The sequence below is a fragment of the Fringilla coelebs genome, assembly GCF_963513975.1.
Source record: "Fringilla coelebs genome assembly, chromosome: 2".
Taxonomy (NCBI): Eukaryota; Metazoa; Chordata; class Aves; order Passeriformes; family Fringillidae; genus Fringilla; species Fringilla coelebs.
This window is the reverse complement of record NC_140029.1, coordinates 26,381,939-26,402,459: the sequence shown is the minus strand read 5'-3', so window position 1 is coordinate 26,402,459 and position 20,521 is coordinate 26,381,939. Positions and strand designations below refer to the sequence as shown.

The window sequence follows — 20,521 nt, the reverse complement described above, 5'->3', positions numbered from 1 at the left end:
CAGGGGTGCTGGATCTAGATGATCTTTAAGGTCCCTTCCAATCCAAACCATTCTGTGATTCTGTGATTGAAACTACCAGAGCTATCAGGCTTTCAGACATTGAGTACAGTCTGGATAGCCCAAATAACTCAGATGCTTCAAAACCACAAAAAGACAATTCTGACTGTTAGAAAAACCAAACAAGTGGAAGTCTCCAGTTACCCTTGAGCCATTCAAAAGAAATCTTTGTCCATCAATAGGACCTTGCTAATTTGGCACAATTACATATCTTGTATATTTGGCTTTGGTTTTTTTTTTAAACAACAGACAGCTGAAATGCACTAGATTTCATTTCTATCAAATACTATAGCAAAGAGATGATGGTCAAGAGCAAACAATTCTTCACTACATCTTCTTTCCAAATAGGAACGCAAAATTTTCAAGTGTTCAGGGCTGATGTGACTATTGCTGAAGCCCAACAGGAGGACTGCTATAAATATATATACATGAATACAATTCAAAGCCAACACTGCTGCTGTTCAACAGAGAAGCAAATATAAAAAATCCTGCCTTTAACAGATTAGACTTCAGCTAAGAAGCAAGATTCTTCTTTCAGAAAAAGCTCACAGAAGAATGAGAAAAGCTGAAAAAAGCAAAATAGCCCATCAGCAGTAGTACTGCAACTGTGCAGTGCTCCTGCACTTACTGCCCTAAATCCCTTAGGCACCAACAGCATCACAACAGTGACAGATCCCTTAGAATGGGGAGTAGGTGCTCAGTTCTGTTCACTGCGCTTCAAAGCAAAGTAACACACACTGCAGGAACATTACCACAAATGTTATCTTCACAGCTATAAGCAGCTTGTCTGCAGTTGCTCCCTAACCCTCACAACCCCAATTATGCAAATAAAAGGACCATAATCTGTGCAACACTTATCTGTCCTTGAACAGAAACTACAGCACTGACTTTTGAGAGATGCCAAATCTCCAGATAGAGGCGTTTTTCTTCAATCATCGTAAATTATGCTGCTCTCAGTTTTCTCCACTGGAATCTACTCAATGCTGCATCTCAAAATTTCAAGATGAGCTGCAAAAGCAATTTTTGCTGGTACTTCAATGTATTTTCAACATACTAACATTTCCACCATAATTATTGTGTAAAAAGTTGTATTGTGGGAATATTATATCATTATAAATTCATTCACAAAACATCATATAGTGGGAGTAATATACTACCTTTAAAGTAATGTACTACCTTCAACTTAGAATAAACAAAAGATTCTTTGGCCATAATCAGGCTACATTAAAATGACATTTACTGTTTTGATTTGACTTTTATCTTACAGAGTCAAAATTTTTCAGCCATTAAAAATTAAAAGATACAGCTTTGTTTTTCAGCCCTTACTGGAAAGACTATTGACTAACAAGTCAAACAAGGATAAAAAGGAAGGAAAAAAAGGCAACCAATGAACGAAAAACTTTAAAAACCAAGTAAACCAGCAGTAGTATAAGCACATGATAAACATGAATCTGTCCTTCCCTACTTTTGAAAAAAGAAAAGCCAAAAAAAAGCCTCTAATAAGCTTCTTTTCCATATTATTTGAGAGGGAGACTGGGAAAGTTAAGAGCATGTACTGTTGATTGAAGGCACATAAGATTTTCTTGCTTACATGTAATCCTTGCTTTAAATCAAACATCACAAGAACAGTTTTTCCATGTGAACTCCTTTCACAAGTGGAAAACTCAACCAGGGCCCTCACCTTCACTTCTTCGTAAAAGAATAGCGAAAACTCTGTGGGACCCATGGGTTGTCCATGCAAATATTAGCTCCCACCTGGGAGAGCTGCATGCTCACACATTCACTCTCTCCAGGTGCATACTTGGGAAGATGTCCTGAGCTGCAGACTGCATTAAAAGCACATCAGAGACACATGATGGGATACAAAAGGCCCACTGGATACCTTCTGCATCATCTATTAGCTGACACATTGTTGAAGAGAAAAAAAATTATGTTTTTCCACTGGTAAGAGGCAGATTCAACACAGAAAAATCTTTCTAGGGAGTAATTAAAGAGAGTACTCACTGCTATCCGCAGTATGGAAGCTTTCACAGAGGTCCATTTGTCCTGTCTGCGATCTATGACAAGAATAAATCCAATTCCAGCATCTCGTAAACTAAGTTTGGAGGAGGAAAGAAGAAAACAGGAAAGTTTAGTTAAAAATACAAATGTAACTCCTGGTTCCCTCACACAGAAAAGCAGTCAAAAAACAATGAAAAAAAAAAGTAGCTTGACCTTTTTGTGCAGAATTTTCTTCATATAAACATCTTAAATAAAGACACACTCTACACCATTGCAAAGATGCAGCAGTCCCACAGCATTTCGCAGAGTTTCAAAATGCATTCAAATAATGAATTCTTCTTTTTCACAGAAGATAGTATTTACATTTATTGCACAGGGATTGTTTCAGAAGAAAATGAAACTGACTGATTCTCCACTGTTTGGTGCTGATATAATCCCTTCCTCATGATGTTGTCAGTATAATTTCAGGATCAAAATAAAGTTGTTTTCGTTTCGCATCTGCTTTTAACCTTCTGTTTGAATTGTCTTCCTCCTCACTGATACTTAAAACTCCTTAAAACCACAGACCCTTCTGATCATTCCATGATACTGCTCCATGCATCTGAAATTCTCATATGCCTCCAGGCTGTAAACTTCTTCCTAGGTGCATTTTCACATTCTCTGAAACAAAAGAACCTTACGGCATTTAAGCTCTTCAAACCACAGAGGAGAACAACGAGCTCAGAGGCACTCCTCTGGAATGGAAACATCTGTGAGAGAGATTCTGCTCCAGTCCTGCTGCACGGGTGACCTTTCTCTTTTGCCTGTGCTCAGCTGCATGTGCTACCGAGCCCTGACCAAGGGATGTGCTCCTGTTTTGTAATTCCCCATCTAAGCCAATTGTGCAATGCCAGCAGCAGCCCTTGCCAGCCAATCGCAATCAAAATGGAAACAGCAGGCAAATGCAAGGCAGACAGGCTCAGATTAATTGTTTTCTCATACATTTGCTCCTTTTTCAGTATGTGTGCCTTATTTTTACATCTGGTGATTTATTGCAAGGCCTGCTGTGGCATTGTGTGACCTTTAGAAATATTGTGCGTCAATTTGTTATGGTAATATCTGAAAAGAAGAAATAAAAATCAACACAACAGAATGTCAGGATTCTTTATTCAAGACTGCTGAATCATGGAAACACTAGCTTTTCTTGATAAGATTATGTCAGTAGCATAATGATAAGAGGATGTTTAGGAGGGTGAAGAACACAAGTACCCAGATATGTCATTTTAAGCTACTCTTCAAAATTACAGATTTAAAAAGGACTTACAGTTTATTCCCTCTTATTTACAAAATGCAGCGTCTCTCAAATTTACAGACATACTCTTCAATAGGAAAAATGAATAATCATTAAAATGCAAAGGAGCCCTTGCTTTCTTTCAGAAGCTAAGCAATCCTTTCAGCACAGCAGAATGTTAGAAGTGATCCTCACTGCCCACACTCAGTGCATGTTACTTAACTCTTGCCTCTGGGTTAGGACAACACTGATAAACAACATCTGAGCACTTGCCTTGTAAGCCTGACAACTCTTGCAGACAAACAGGGCTTTATATTAGCAATATGCTTCCCACTACAGTAAATTTCCATGATTTACTATAGTTTCCTCTCTTCTTTTTCTTCATTTAAAGAGCAAGAGGAGGAGAGAGATTCAGACTGATTTTAGCCTCTTCCTCTTCCCCATTTAAAGGTCTCACAATTTTAACCTTTAGTGACTGAGCAAAATAAAATTATAATAGCAACCATGTGCCACAATAATCAAATGGCAAAACAAACTCCTTGGATACACAGACTTAATGTGGATCAATGGAGTAAAAAAGGTGCTACAGCTGTCCCCACAGGAGTCAGTGTGGATTTTGGAGTGTATTAAGACTCATAAAGAGTCTATTTTCCCTGCTCAGTAGAAGTTCCCAGGAGCCCTGAAATCCCTCAGAGGAAGCATAACCTCAGAGTACATAAATGCAACATCTGTATAATATTTCAAGAAAATACTGATATTTCAGTGCAATATGAATAAAATTAAAGCCTCTGAAAGAGCATCAGTAGGATTTCTCTCTAGAAGCATATGAAAACACAGGCTTAGCTGGGATCCCAGAAATTATCTACATGGCAGCTCCACAGAGTTAATCACCTGCCTCAACACCTGACAATAAGCAGAGCTTAATATCAATATCCTAGAAAAATAAAAAGACAAGGCTTACTTAAGTGGAAGAATTAACAAAGAAAAGCACATCTCTAAGATAGCCCAAAAGACGTCTTCAGCCAACCTTCTTTTTCCACTGGATCAAACAGAAGGATCAAACATGTTGTGTGCTTGCATGAATCAGCAAGCTCAGACATAAAAAGCCAAGATTCCCCACTGCTGCCCAGAAGAGACCTGGTGGCAAAGTCTTGAGCATCTGACTTCAAACTGTTAACACTCCATTAATATAGAGCAGTGGGAAAAAAAAAATTGCATGCCCTGTTCCAAATCAATCAGGGTGGGAAAAGTATTTGTTATCTTGACAACAGTGCCTTGTTGCAAAGGCCTGGCTCTGGAGTCTGGGATCCAGCTCCAGCAAGTCACAGGCAGGAAGCAACAAACCAAACGAAGACATTGTGTACAACAAAGCTGAGAACATTACAAAGAGAACAAAGTCATGCCTTCAAGAAAAATAAATATTGAAAACAGGTCTGTTTGCCAATGTACCCTTGCTCCACTGACCTCTCCTTGCTGCCAGACACGCACCTGCACATGGGGATGCAGGACACCTTGCAATACCCTCCTCCTTTCTAGGGCATAGGGGAACAGTGCTTTGGAAACAAGCACATAGGCAATTTTCCTTTGGCTCCTGATTTAACTGTGAGTGCCAGCTGTCCCTCTTTCTCTCAGCCATATTTATTACATTTTATCCTGATATTGATTTTCCCTTACCCCTCCATGTGCTTGAGAGGAATGCATTTTTTTTTGTGCTCACTGTCTCAGCAGAAGCATGCTCTGACAGGCACAGCTCATGAAAAGCTCAAGCTTTTTTCTCTGCCTTGGTCCAGCTGCACTGTATTCATCAGCTTAGCTCACATCTCCTCATGCCTCTGCATCACTCTCCAATAAACTTGTGTCCACCACCAATATTTGTCTCTCCCATTCATCACTCCTTATCCCAAGAGCAATTCAGAAAGTCTTTTTTTTTTTCTTTTTTAACTTAGACTGTCAGGATGAATGACATCCATTCTCACCCCTTCCTGAATATCACAGTCCCTTCATGCTCCAACTGTATGCTATGTCCCACTCCATCTCCCAGTATCTTCCCTTGGGAGGACACTTTCCTCAGCTGTGCTCCTGCCCCTGGAGTCCAGCAGCTTGTCTGCACTGCCTGCTGCTCAAGAGGTGGCACTCACACCCCATGCCACAGCCTTCCTGCTCTCAGCCCTGGTGGCAGACCTGGCTCTAGAGCAGCTCATCCTGTGACCACAGAGAAGCTCCTGCTCAGCTCCAGCATGATGCAGGACACTTCTGGCAACAGGCTGGAGTAGTTACTTAGCATCTGTGACCTGGGGTTTAGGCAGATTTTTCTCAAGGTACTTTCTTGACACAAGAGCCATCATTCTTCTGAGTGTCAAGTCTGAGTCCTTGAACAAAGGAAGTAGACACTTGAGCTTCTCAAACAATTGTCTCAATGTTTGAAGAGCATGGTGGATTTGTTCCCTGGCATCTTAGGAACCACACAGCTATTTTGGCTGAACTTTACACCATAAAACCAGGTGGCACCTCCCAAATGGAAAGAAAATTTGGCATAGTTGTAAACGACTAGAAAGCAACCCTTACAGTGAGAAATATTAGAAAACCTTAGCAGAGGCACCTGTCTATTCAGGCTTCTTAACATTTCCCATATGACCCTTTTTGTCTTTAATGTATTAAGTTGTATCCGGTGTACTTTCTGAAACATAATTTATATAAACTTCTAATTCAAATTTAGTATTTCCTTCCTTTGTTTCTCTCCTAATACATGCACAAAAAAAAAAAAACAAACCACAAAACAACCCAGATCAAAACAAAAAACCCAAAACATCATGGGATAAGCACTGTTCTTCTGTTTATTCACCAGAACAAAGAACAGAGCATTTTTAGAAAGGCAGGGAACCATCCCTGCTTCTGCAGGAAATGTATCCAGCAAACTCACAAAGGGCAGGTTAGAAAGGTAGAAAGTGGAGGAAGAGGAGCAGGTAGAAAGTGGAGGAAGAGGAAGGAGAAAATGCAGCAGAGGGTAGGCTTTCTGCTCAGGGCCCTCCCCCTGTCTTGGGGAGCCGCTGTAAAACCATTAGGAGGAGGTGACAGTGAGGTTGAAATACCTGCCCAGCAAGCAGCCAGTTTTCCATGCAGAGCAGGAACTGAATTTTCCACTTAGTGACTCCTCAGCTTAGATTATGGGGATATCTCCTCTTTGTCTTGTTTGCAAGGCTTATTAGCTCATGCACTTGGGGGAAAGGGTGGGAAAGCTTATAGTACATAGGACTATGGAAAGAAACTTCCCTCTGGGGTATGTGGAAGAAATTACATAAACATCCTCTGAAAGATCCTTGCATTTCTCCAAGGTATGGGTGGTGACAGCTGCTACACCAATAATTTCCTATTGCTTCTACACTGCTGTATGAAAGCAGCTAGTATACATTGATCTCTGCTACAAATGAAACAAAGCAAATCTTTGGGTTCATCCCAGAGACCTGAAAGTATCAAACCTCTGCACGTTTGAAATTCTGTACAGCATTTTAGGCTATATAAGTCCATTTATTTAAAACTGAAATTCAGTCTTAGAGCTTTATTATTAAACAGTTGGCCTACATGACAGTCAGGACTGTTCCCGACCTCAACTACCTCAGGATACAAATGGACTAGAAATTCTTGCTCTCAAGGGCTGGACAGCTATTTCCATAGCAGGACTTCAACAACATTTCACAAAGAATTACTGCATTGAACAGAGCACCAAGGCAATGTCTGCAGCAATCTGTATCATAAGCAGAACCCTGGCACCACCCTACCCTAAAGCTTCCTCACCCTCAGCACAGTGACACACACACACTGCTTCAAAAGATGTGAGGTCTGGGGCACCTCACAAATCCTGATCTTTTTGGCATCCAACTGTAAACCTATGTAAGAAAGACTTGGAATTGGCTCACCCACTCATCATTGGTCACAGCTTAGGAACAGCCCATTGGAAATCAGACACTCAATGAGCAAGGTTGCTGCTTCCCAAGAGAAACTCCACATTCTACATCTGCAGAGACAAGACACTTCAAACTGACTGAACCTGAGCCACCTCAAAGACTACTGCTCCATCTCTCCTGTTGCTGCTAGGAATGATTTCTTGGGGGCTGAAGGGGAGACGAGAATTCTTTCATAATCATCAGTTTCACACACTAAAAAATGAAACCAGAAAAGCAATTAATGGAAGCAGAGAAGAGCCACCTCCTTAATGGCCTTTATAAGGTCTAGAAGACAGTCAAATGATATAGTGAAGACTATGGTAAGGAAAAGGGCAGTAACAATTCACCTGGCACAGCCTTGCTGCACATCTACTCTCCTCCTGCCCCTTATGTAGGGTGACCCACACTACTTCACTTTGATCACTAGCTACATCCTAGAGGATGCAGTGTTTCCTAGAGCAGAAGAATTTAATGGGTTATGAACACACACAAAAAAAAGAAAATTCAGCTGTAACATTATCCAAAATATAGCACCCAGCTACTAAACCATAATTAGATCTAAAACAGTTTCATTTTTTTACAATTCTTGATTCCTCGTTATTGCAAAGCTTGCTTTGTTTCAGAACTGGCCAATTCATCCACTTCATTCCAAAAGAAATCCTGCTGGGTATTTAAAAAATACCTGCTGGGTATTTAAAAAAGGCACAAAAAATATCATATTTGGCATGTACCCCTAATTTTAAAATGTTTAAAAGCTGCTTAATAATTTTAAAATTTGATCTTTAAATATTTTTATCTTATGACAGCTTCTTTCTCACAATCCAAAGTAAAACTAAACTTAAGGACTTAACATTTTAAACCAACATCTCTAAGGAAAAGAAAGCAGACTTGTGCTTTCTCAAGTAAATGATGAAAATAGGTTGATACACATCACATTCCTCAAAGCTCTAGTTTGAAAGCCTCAGATATAGTCTCAAGGCTTTTATAGCCCAAAGTACCCAGCCTCACTGCAGAAGGTTCCTGATTGAAACAATTTAGAGATAGCAGGAACTGAAAAAGCTCTATAAACCAGACACAGGACATTTACACTGAACTTCCTTGTACCAATTGCAGAGCAAGCCTGTAGGTTTTAACACTGTACCTAAGCTGAATGCTGCTTTGTAAGGCTGCTGCTATTCCAGATCTTACTTAATGGGTTTTCTAAAAAACTGCAGTAAAATTATTTAAAGTATTTAAAAGCATTTAACTGAAGAAGAGCCTGGCAAATAAAAGAAGCTATAATCCTTTAGAATGTGTTACAAATGTAACATTTTATAAAGTTACATAATGTTACAAATTATATTCTGAACTTGTAATTTATCACTTCTGATACTCATGAAATTATATCATATGTAATCACAAAGTAATTACATACCTAAGAGAGGTTAGAAGTGTTCTGAAAGCTGGACAGTATAACCTTCCCATTAACTACACTTGCTCTAAATTAGCAAACTTTAGAAATATATTTTCTATTTTTTCAACAGAAAATTTGAGACTTGCATTTTAATTAAGATATCAGCGGCAAAGAAACCATCTGTCAAGAAAATAAATACAATGAAAATGTATTTCCAAAAGATGGCTGCATATACAACTGCATGTTGCTGTCATGGCATTCAGTCCCTTAGACAGAAAATAGTTTGGTGCCAAGTTCTGCCACAGATGTAGATGTATGACTAACTGAGGTCAAGTATGCTCAACAAATCTGAGGACAGAATTGTCCCTAACAAAGACAGCATTTATCAACACCCAGATGAAGCTCTTTGGCTACCTAGCAGACCTCCTGAGCCCCTAAAGCAAACTGGCATGACATTTTGGCTCCCACTCAAACAGTGACAAAACTGACATCTTGTAGTGATACTCATTGTGACATCTCAGTTCAGTTTCCTACAAGAATCACTTTTAGCTGAGGTGTGTAACTAGTCCATAAGCAATCAGTTCTTATTCCAGCAATATTTATGAGAAAAAAACGAAAATACAGGTGTGCTCTATTTATGGTACATGGCACTGCATACGGGGCAAAAATAGGAATGCAATGATTAACAACTTCATACATTAATTCTGTAATTTCAGACAGAATTAAGATAGTTTTGGCTTCAGTTTTTGTAACCTCTGTCTCTTCTGCTGAAAACACTGAAGAAGTCAGCTAGTGCAGAAGTGCTGGAAGGGCATCTCCATCTCTTCTGTCTCATTGAAAAATCATCTAAAGCAGACCCAAGGAACAGGCCCACCTCAAACTCCCTGAGGTGCTGAATTTAAAGCTGGTGCCTGGTGGTGTGGAAGTCTCTGCACTGCACCTGTCTCTCCATACCTTCATCTCTGGAGACAGAGAAAAAGCTTGCCAGATGTGTTAACCAATGAGCTTACTGTGTTTAACCAGTGAGCAGCCTGTACTGTGCTTCAACACAAAAGAAGGCTCTAGATGTAAAAAAATTTATTCTGTTTGATTACTGATTCCTGTCATAGTCAGCTCAATGAACTGTAACTGTGGAAGGCAAAACCCACCCAGCTCAAACTAAGGCTGGCCACCTGCTCATGAAGCAATACAGAAAGAGGAGTTCTCTTTCCAGCAGAAGAAAATTCAAAATAAAACAGTCAGAAGTACTGTTATACAAGTGCAGCCTCTAGTGGTCTGTCCAAAATCACTGAATGCCCAGTAAAAATTATTATCTTTTAAGCTCTTGGCACTAACAGCTGCATTTCACCCAGCATAGCTGATGCTGTGACACTCCATAGCAGCAGCACAACCTGCAAGCAAGAAGGCACCATTTGTTGTTGATGCTTATGTTGATTTTGAAAATGAAAACATTTTCCCCTCCCTCCACCCCCCAAAAAACAACATGCATACTATTCTACAATCTAAATAATTCTATACTAAAATTCTGTGAATAGATATATTTTTTAATGCACATTAAAAATCCCAAAGCATTTACACCATCTCTTTATTCTCGTTTTGATAGTTACTGCCTTCCCTTCACAGAAACAGATTTCTCTGCACAGGAAATTAAGAAAATCTGAGCTTTTGTGTTGGAGCTGAACCTGTTAAAACTTCATCATTAGACAAGGCTCAGATAAGAAATTTGATGCATTTCCCTGCCTCAACTAGGCACCTTTTTTTTTTTTCTTGTTTCTCCGCATTCCAGCTAACTCTGCCTAAATCTTATCCAGGGTACCACTGATGAAAACCTTCTCTCTTTCCTTTCCTATTATGCTTACTTTTAGTCTCAGCTGTTATTAGTTCATGCCTCAAGCATTTCTAAAACACACTGTATTGCAATTTTCTCAGGACTGGGGAACCATCAGATAACCAAAATTGCATTTCAGGATCTATCAGCAAGCGGGCAAAGAAGAATTTAGATGAATGTTGGGTTGTGAGTTGGCATAAATAAAGACCATCATAGGCACATGGTTAAAATTTGCTCATGAAGCAGGAGATGAACAGAATCATACAGCCAGGCAGAGTGACACCATGAAAATGCATGCCTTTTGTCACTTTATAAGCATAGGCAAGAATAATTACACATGATGTTATGTCAGTGACAGGAGATCATAAAAGCCAGATAAACAGGAGAAAAAATAATGAGAGCAACTTCAAAGAGCTTTGTCTAAGGGGCTATTAACAATTCCAAACTTCACAATGACTGTAGGTCAGACAGACACAAGTGGTTATGTGCAGCCCTATGCTTGTTCTGAAAATTCCTCAGTCACCAGAGACTGTGACAACAGCAGCTCACAGGAAAGTGACAACAACAGCTCGATGCAATGCCAGCTCACAGACCAAGAACTTGCAAGGAAGATGGGCCACCACCAGAGACATCCTGGCAACAAGGCAAATGTTAACTCACTGACCAACAGGAGAGCTACCCGCCAGCCTTGGCCCAAAAGCAACCAGAAGTCTTCATCCTGCACAGAACCAGGTCCTGAAATTGTGAGATACAAATCCCAACATATTTATGTGAGGAAATTCTGTCTCAAGCATTGCTGGTGTTCCTCAGCCAAACGGACAGCACTGGTACACACCTTATTTATTTTAAAATATTTATGCCAATTTATATAACATCCAAATCACATTTCTTTTATCTCCCCACTCAGATTCAGAGGTATGGGCATCAGTATCTTCCTTGATTGGTCCCTATATCTGCTCTTTATCTCCTGTAGCTCCTTTAGGTCCTCAAATCAGCCCCTCTTCCACTTTCAGCAATTCCTCCTTAACCATGACTGACTGGAAGACAGTAATGCTGGCTATATTCTAGTATATATGCTGACCTTCTTTCTGCTCCAAAAAGCTTATGCTGTTGGGGGGGGGAAGCTGAGGGAATGTAGCCAGGGTTAAAAATAACAACTAAAGTGTCCAGGCATCATCATCTGCCTGGGCCTGGACATCTGCTCGTACCACGTGCACTCACTGCCTCTCCATGGTACCCATCAGCCTTTTATGATTCATAGAATGACTTGGGTTGAAAGGGACCTTAAGGATCATCTAGTTCTGCCTGCCCAGAACTTCATAAGCTTTATCCCACCAAGGAACTAAAATCAGATAGACCTTAATGCATTTTTGCAGGTAAAGGAAAAATTAATTTAACAAGTTGTTGCTTAACAGATCCTCTTTTAGTGTGTGAAATTAAGTAAAATAAGATTTTTTAAGCAAGAGTTGTAATTTTCTAAATGGAAAACACAGTGTGATTTCTTCAGGTCATGTAGAGCTGCTTTTAGAAGGACTGTTTGAAGAAAGACAACAACTTTGAGGACTCATTTAGACTTAACTACAGATGGCTGAAGTAGGTCATGTTATCCTGGAGGGACAATTAAGGATAAATAGGTCAATAAAGGCAAACTCTATGTCAGTTTAAGCTTAAGTAAATTGAGCAACAGAAAGCCTGTGTGGCCCTCATTTTAGAACTACTAAATTCAGCTCCATAAAACATTTTTACACCTAATCAGAACTGCAATATTGGAATTACACATATTTCCAGGACACTGCAACAATCACTAATGCTACTGCACAAAGTATTGGAACAACCTTACAGTGAATGCTGCACAATTTATCTTAGAACTGTGCCATTACACTTAAATAGGGTGTTAAATTCTCTGAATTTAATACTGGGCTAATCAAAACCCTTGTGTGACAGTCCAGTATTTTAGTAATTAACTTTCAAAATTTACAGTGCTTAATTTACTTTGTCTTATTAGCAGACTAAATTTACCACCGGATGGTGCGTGTCATACGTACTACCCAAAGCCTCTAAACCCTAAAGGTGTAAATGGGATTTAAAGACTGGAAAGGCTTTACCTGTACAGGGCTGGGCTCTAAAACAAGTTTAAGGCACTTATAAGGTGGACATTGAAACAAGTGTAAGTATTTTTAAACCCAGTAAAAATTCAGACTCTAAATAACAATTTGAGCTTTGACCTTAATTTTATGAGGGTAGACCAAAAGCTTTGGACTTCCATTTAAATTTAAGATAGAACACTCTTACTTCAAACCTAAGACATTACATTCCCTGTCTGCTTACAGCAACATATGGTATTTACAACTGTTTGGCAGCTGTGCTCTGAGAAAGGAAGGGTACACACAGCGTGACAGATTTTGCTGGAAGTCCTGGGATATTCTCACTGACAAATTTGAGGGCCTGCCAAGGTAACAGCAGGGTACAGGTTCCATATCTTCAGCATGGATTGTAATCCAACAAAGAGGAGAGCAGGGAAATTAAGCACAGCTGACAGAAATAAACTCTGAAGCTGCAAAGCTGTTGCTCAGCACGTCAGTATGAACTGTCAGGGCAGCTGATTTTTGGCACTTCTTTCCCATTACGTGGTGATGTTCATCCCTGGCACTCCATAAAACAAAACTGCTTAACTCTTAGCTGGTGGTGGGCTGCCCATTCAGTTTGCAGATAAATGAGCAAACACAGGCAGTTACCCTCTGACAGCGGCTCTTTGCAAGGTCTGCTGGACCCTGATGGACTTACAGGCTCAAAGCACAGCACTACCCCAACACTGCTGCCTCTGCTTTCAGAGCACAGTGGTGGATCTACGCCAAGGAGACTGGCCAGGCCCAAGCTGTGTGAGCCCTGAGCTCCCCTGTGTCCCTGACACCGGGGTTTGCTCCAGCAACACCCATGCCCCGCTGCTGCCCGTCCTTCTGGTCCCTGCCTAACCCCACCTCACCATGCTTTGCTGTGCCCACACAGATCTGAGCCCACTGAAAGGCTCAGCACACACATTTCTCTTTCAGTTTTCCAGTGTTATCCCAAACAATGGGAAGCTGGTATAGTAAACAAGGAAACCCTTAGCAAACCCTAAGTACTGAGCTTTGGAACTGTCGGACATCAATGCTGTCGGAGGTCATCTCGTTCTGTTCCATTACTTGGACAGGATGGCTCCCTAGTTTCCTACACCACAGAGTACCAAAAACAACAGGATTTTTTAGAAGGCTACATGGTGTTCAAGCATTTGTAAACCCTCAGGAATCTCAAAGAAGGGAACACTCTCCCAGCCAGGAAACTGATGGACACCTTTCAAAACAGGAAACTGCTAAACACGCCAAGTTAACCTGAGTTATGCTCGAGATCATGCAGTAGGACAGGACAGCATTACAAAGAGGAGCTGTACAAGGCTCTGTCAGAATACAAGGAAAAAAGGCCCACGTATCATACTTAATCAACAGCATGGGACTCAAACAGGCCATCAAAAACCATTCTGAATTTTCAAATCTACACTACTTATTTCTCTTGAAAGGAATTTTGTGTTTAAGACTCAGCTTTACACTTTTAAAATAGTAGCTTTCCAATCTCTTGTGATGACCAGAATCTTAGCTTGCTTTCTTTGTTCAAAGATGAGTCTATATGAGCAGGAAAGAAAAGCATTAAAATGATACTCTTTTGTTCTCATAAACAGTATATTGTTTTCTAATTGCAGTAGAAACTGCTAATTAACCAGAAGCAAAACCATATGTTGAAGAATACTGTGTAGTTAAGTTTTTTTAACCACTGCAATTATCTATTAATTTCTTTTGGAGCAAGTTCTCATGCTACTACCCATGTTTGGTAAATTCATATTCCAACAATGCATACACACTTAAGCTAATAAAATGCATTTCTGGAAACAGCTGTAATGAAGAGAAAATAATTATGAGTAACACCTGCCTTCAAAGTACACTGCAAATCTTAGAAGTCAATTTACCAGAATCAATAGAAAAATGAAAAAAACTGTAAAAACACAGAACACTGAATGCCCTGAAATGCAATATTCTTCCTTCAGCCTCAGTGCATGTGGGATGTAAAAGGAACATTGCACAGCTGCTTCTCCCACTATGTAGTAAGAATAATGGTGTTTGGGCTTTTACTCAGCTAAGAGAGAAGACAACCATGATCTGCAGGGCCTTTTTTTCTTACCAGTCATCCCCAAAGGACTCACAGAGCGAAGTAACAGGAGACATTCTCTGCAGAAATAGAATCAGACCAACTACACAGACATTATAAAATCTCAAAAGGATGCAAGACATGTCTGACCTCAGCTGAAATACAGTTGAATTTAAAGTTGTCACCCCTTACAGACATTTTATCTAGAAATATTACTGTATTTTACAAGTTCATTGATAAGAACTATTAATTAATGTGGATCAATATTTACAGGTTAACTATTTGTACCAACTGCTTGTACCATTCAGCATTTCAGTTAAACTACTCTTCCTAGAAACTACTGCCTTATGTACTGCCATGGATTTTCCTATTTGGGTAGCCTATGTATCTTTCTATGAGAATTCTCAAATGTTTAATAAAACTTTATCTTATATTTCAATAATATTAATAAAAAATTATTTACTGAAAGCAAAAACTTGCTTCAGAAGCATTACACAGATACCTTACAACATATATTTCAATACCAAAACAGAAGTTATAAAAGCATTAGCTGCAATCTTCTGCTGTTCTATTGTAGTCATGCTTAATCCATTGTTTTTCCTCACAAAGCAGCAATCTTTCAGGACACATGGTACATGACTGTCGTCACACATTATGTCAACAATCTGTACTGAATATTTTGAGATTACTACAAACCTTGTTAGACATCATATTTTATCCAGCCATCTACAGAGCACGAATTTACCTTGCAACATTAACAACACCCACCTGAAGAATATGGTTCAGCTTTCTGCTTCATGTTATACAGTTGCACCAAGGTTAACTGAGTATCTTCAAACTGAGATGAGGTATTCCCTTTCCACTGTGTCCTTTCTTAACATCCTCACATATCAGGCATTTACACATCTAAGCACATGCTAATAGCTCTACTATTTACACTATTCCACTCCATGATCATCTAAGCTGATAGCATGCAACTTTTAATAGTTCTATTCCTAAATGCAACATACCCCATGAGATATTTTCTGTTTGATGATTAAAATTTACCATGAAAAAGACAAGAGAAAGTTCACACAAAAAAACCTTGCAAAACCCAGTGCTTAGATAATACAGAACAAGGACACAGTAAGTGGTGACAAGCTCATTTTTATCTATAAAATTAGAAGGAATAAAAAGGTAGATTGAGAGGTTTCAATTTCTCCTCTTTCAACAAACTCCCAAGCTAGCCTTCTTTCACTTGTAAAGAGATCTTGAAAACCTGAAGTCACTGCTAAGATTTATTCTACCAGTAAATATACTATTGGGTGAACTCTACTGCAGAGGACAGAAAGATCTTCTTATGAGGCTCTTAGTAGCTCCTCACTGTCATGCCCATGAAATATAGTTTCCCTTAACATGTGACTCTGGGCAGTTGGACAATGTTTGAGCTACTGCTGCCAACCTCTTGCTGTGATCTTGCACAGGGCCAAGTAGAATAAGTAGTTTTCTGAGAAACTGGGGTGGCTCCAGATGTGTCTGTGCTCTGCAGTCTGTGCTCTTAGAAAAGTCCATTTGCCCTCAGTCTGTCAGAACAGCCAAAAGACAGAGTTACCTCTCTGATAAACTAAGTGACAATAACCTGGGAGAGCAGTCCATGCTTAAGAGCTGTGGGCTGCCTTTCCATCCTTTCTGGAAATCTGTACTCCTTACACCTCTTTAACCAACTGACAAACTAAAAACTAACTGCCTCCACTTCCTTTAAAAGCCCCTTCCAAAGCACCTAAAACAGTTATCTGAACTCTAAGACAGCAGGATAAATCCTATCTTACACCACCTTTAAGAGCATTAGAAACGTCCCAATTCAAGAAAAACTGCAGCACTGCCCCTTAGGGTTATACATGTATCAATATATGTAACATATCAATAGCAAAACATCTTTCACAAGGGGATGTATGCTGGCATCTGGCTAGTGTCATTTCTGTAGTTTTTTATTCCTATAACCCTGTACAAAGCCTCACAAACACAGTTTTACACTATAAGCTTCCAACACTGCTAGTGTTGGAAGAAACATCATAAGGAACATCATAAGCCCTTTGAGATTTTATCGATTCTCAGGCACAAAAAGGTGGCAAATTTATCAGTATCTTAACAACAGCATTGTTTTTACAAGATTTGAAATTGAACTGCTATCACTTTAAACCTAGAGAACTGTTATATTCACAATAGTGAATACCTTCCTCTTAACATCTAAACAGCTGGGCTATCTCCTTTGTTTACAAAGAACAGTCCTCTCTTTCTAAATACTTACAAATTAAAGAAACCAGAAAATCAGAAGAACAGCCAGACTTGAGGAGTGACCACTTCTGGCTCAATACTCCCAGAGTAATTGTTGTCAGGTAAACTGTTGACAGACAAACCTTCAGAAAATCTGCTCCTATCAAAGTGGTGTGCTGGGATGCACTCAGTGCTCCCCCACTGTACCAGATGCTGGTTGTTCTGATCAGAATTTCTCACATGAACCCCACTCTGCAGCAGTTCAGTGGGCCACCATGAAGTGCACCACCAAGGACTTTCAAAAGCAGAAGCAGATGTGAATTTAGAATATAATTATTTGCAGAAACTGTACCCAAGATATGATCAAGGGATGCTTAGCACCATGCAGTTTAACCACCACCAGGATAAACAAAGAAAATGCAAAAGCTGGCTGTGAGCTTCAGAGTTTCACTCCCTGACAAACTAGGGATTAAGAAGTTCAATCAGGAGGGGCTGATTACATCAAGTACAACTTGATGAGGGTGCACTCCATCTCCTACTTCAGATCCTTGCCAAGGACATCAGACAGTATGGATACATACAGTTCCCTGAGGAAATCTGTCTCCAGATAACACATCAGCCAATAAACACCTCTCTTTGAGCCAGATAATCCAAGCACTTTGTTACCCACTCAGGAGCCCACCTGCCAAAATGTAAGAACTGAGGGTGAATAGAAGAGTGCTGGGGGAGACTGAGCTGGAAGTCTTGCTTAGGGCGAGGCAAAAAACATGCACAGCTTTGCTTCATTGATGCATCCAGTATTGTCGTGACAGAAATAGGCTGGTCAAGCACTATTACTGTTGTTTAATTCATGCTGGCTACTCCCCATCACCGCCTTCTTTTATGTGCCCAAAAGTGGGATTTAAGAGGACTCATTCCTTAACTTTCTCACAGATAAAAGTGAGGTTACTTCTAATCGCCAAACCTTTAAAGGATTATAAAGAGCAAGCTTACTATGACACTGGTCAGCATCCTCACCACTCTCAGAGCAGCTCATCTTATCCCAAACTCCAGATTTGGGTCAAGGTTTCTCAAGAGATGCTTGATTTTGTCCTCAGCCATTGCTCGTCATTTTCCTCCTTGAACTCTCTTTCCGTACACAGAGGCCTGGGAGACACCGTCAGAGAAGACTGCAGTGAAGAACTCAAGTGTTTCAGCCTCATCTTTATTGGCTGCTGCTAATTTGCCCAGTCCATTGAGCACAGATCCACATTTTCCTTGCTTATTCCTGTACCGCTAAAGCACCACAAGTTTTTCGAGCGGTCCGTGATGTCCCTTTTTTCTTGTCCCTCAGCTCCAGGTGTGCTTTGACTCTTCTGACGCCATCCCGACATATGTGGACAATGTATCTACATTCTTCCTTTGCAGCCTGTCCCTGCTTTCACCTCCTGTACACTGCCTTTGTATCTCAGCTCAGTCACAAGTTCACTTTCAGACAGTGGGGTCAGCCTCCTGTTACATCCATTCACGTTCCAGGATGTGCCTTTCTTGTACTTGGAGAATGCTGTCCTTCAAAACTTGGCAGCCTTCCACCATAGATTTACTCTTCAGAGCTGCCTTCCTTTAAATCCCACTTACCAGTTCCCTGGATAAGTCCAAAATTTCCTCTCTTGAAGTCTAGGGTATATACTTTATTCTGCTGCTTGCCTCACTCACCTCCATCAGGATTTTCAGCCCACTATTTAATTCATTAACAGACAATCAACAAAAATCATGGTATTTATTGGAGAGCCCATTGGTAACACTATTGTGCCCTCTAAGAGAATCAGAATTAATCCTTGGGCCTGCTTTGCACCACCAAGCAAAGCTCTGGAAGTCTGCAGACACGATACATTCATCTAAGCCAGGGACCAGCTCAAGTGGTGAGGACAAACCTCTGTATGTAGACACAGAGGGTTCTCTCCTTGAGTAATATCCTGAGCAACACCCAGGAATTAGCATGCTCTGCCAAAATTATACATGTGCTCAACTAAAACTCTGAATATTGCATTGTAAGACATAGTGACATAGGAGGACAGTGTCCATCATGGGACCTATATCCATACATACCAGGAAGTAATTTTCTGATGAAATATAAATAGCAGCACGTAATTTGTCTAACAACTACCTTAGACAGGTGTCACTAACCAACACTTACTGACACTGCACCATGAGCCAAATTTTCCTTTTCTTTAATTAAATACCAAGCCTGACTTTTAGGCCACATGTCAGGGATCAAATGTGGAAAGTCCCTTAGCAGATAAAAGGTTATTTTCTTCTAGACAGGTTCTCACCTTGGAATGCTTGTCAGGTAGGTCAGAACATTCTGAAACTCTTTTTCAGGAATCTCACTGAAAGCTGGATAGTCTGGAAAGGTGATAACAGGGCAGCCATCTCCCCCTCTTCCACCTACAAAAGAAGTAGCAAATGTGTTTACATGCAAGTCTCTTTAACTAGACTGAAATTTCCCACTAATAAAATAACTGCATCTTTTCTCTGTTTTTCCTCTTTTTTTTTTTTAGGGCTCATGTGTGGACAGTTTATTCTGAACAGTCTTTCTCTTCTTCGTTGCTTAGGAAGTTTTATAGAAAGGAATTTGTTACACCCCATTCACCACATGAGATTTTTTCTGGAAAAATGTGAGCAGTTCTGACACCAGATGGCAGTACATCTTCTGATAAGCATCAACTGCATCTAAGTAGAAGCAATTTGGAGAAAGAAAGCAACCAACTTAGAAACAAAAAAGTTAATTCAGAATTAAGTAGGTGAATCTCCATCTTGAACTGAACTCAACCCTCTCACCAGCTGGAACTCATTCATGCAACAACCCCTACCCTGCCCAGTGCCTGCTTTGCTTCCAGGTTGGTGAAACAGAAAGGGCAGAACAACAAAAGAAACGGATGCAGGTGTTTGAAATGAGATTTCTCATTCCCAGATTATGTACACAAGGTGAAGCAGAGCTGAACACCTACACTGCAGTAGAGCTGCTGATGAGCTGGATACCATTGCATGTATCTCTCCTGGCATTTGCACCACTGGGTACAATTCACAGACACAATGCTTCTTCATGCACTTCACACGAATTCTTATATGCAAAATGTAATCATTTCTTTTTAAGGGCATTATTAGTGTTTCATGTCTTTAGCAAGTATATATTCATAAAGACAGGTAGGACAAGAGGCTTGATGAGCCCTAGCAACTGCATGAAGTTAACTGTTCTGGGGTGGCAGGAATACACTCCTGGGAAGATCTTTGATTCATAGTTCAACAGGAGAAGAAAAACAACAAAAATTGCTATTATAAAATAACAAGGATTTTTTTTTTTCCAGGCTTGAAATCCAGTAACTGTGCAGAAACCAGCATTAAACTGAATTAATAGCACCAATTCTGAGAGCAACAGTGACTTCTGAAGATTATTACCCACTTCCAGTCCCTTTGCATCTAACCTCACAGGAAAAAGAAGAGAAATATTTGACCTCAGATTCATTTGATAAAAGAAATCACAACTTCCCTCCAAACCACATGTAATTAGAAGAGCTGAAATAGTATCTTTATGTTAATTTGTGGCAAATCTGATTTCCATT

General features: G+C 40.0%; 1 protein-coding gene across 7 annotated transcripts in view; it reads right to left on the bottom strand.

Moving 5' to 3' along the window:
* Window positions 1-20,521, bottom strand: part of MCF2L (MCF.2 cell line derived transforming sequence like) — a 122,285-nt gene that overhangs the window by 37,493 nt on the left and 64,271 nt on the right. For 3 of the 7 annotated variants that reach the window (XM_084201235.1, XM_084201240.1, XM_084201234.1), the window contains exons 3-4: window positions 19,232-19,346; window positions 2,062-2,152 (exon numbers count right to left, since the gene is read on the bottom strand). In XM_084201235.1, the coding sequence (XP_084057361.1) occupies window positions 2,062-2,152; window positions 19,232-19,346 (206 nt within the window). Of the gene's footprint in view, window positions 1-2,061; window positions 2,153-2,271; window positions 4,259-4,289; window positions 4,481-17,912; window positions 18,270-19,231; window positions 19,347-20,521 lie in introns of those variants that run through there. The other 4 variants (XM_084201239.1, XM_084201237.1, XM_084201236.1 and 1 more) reach the window with 4 other exon arrangements.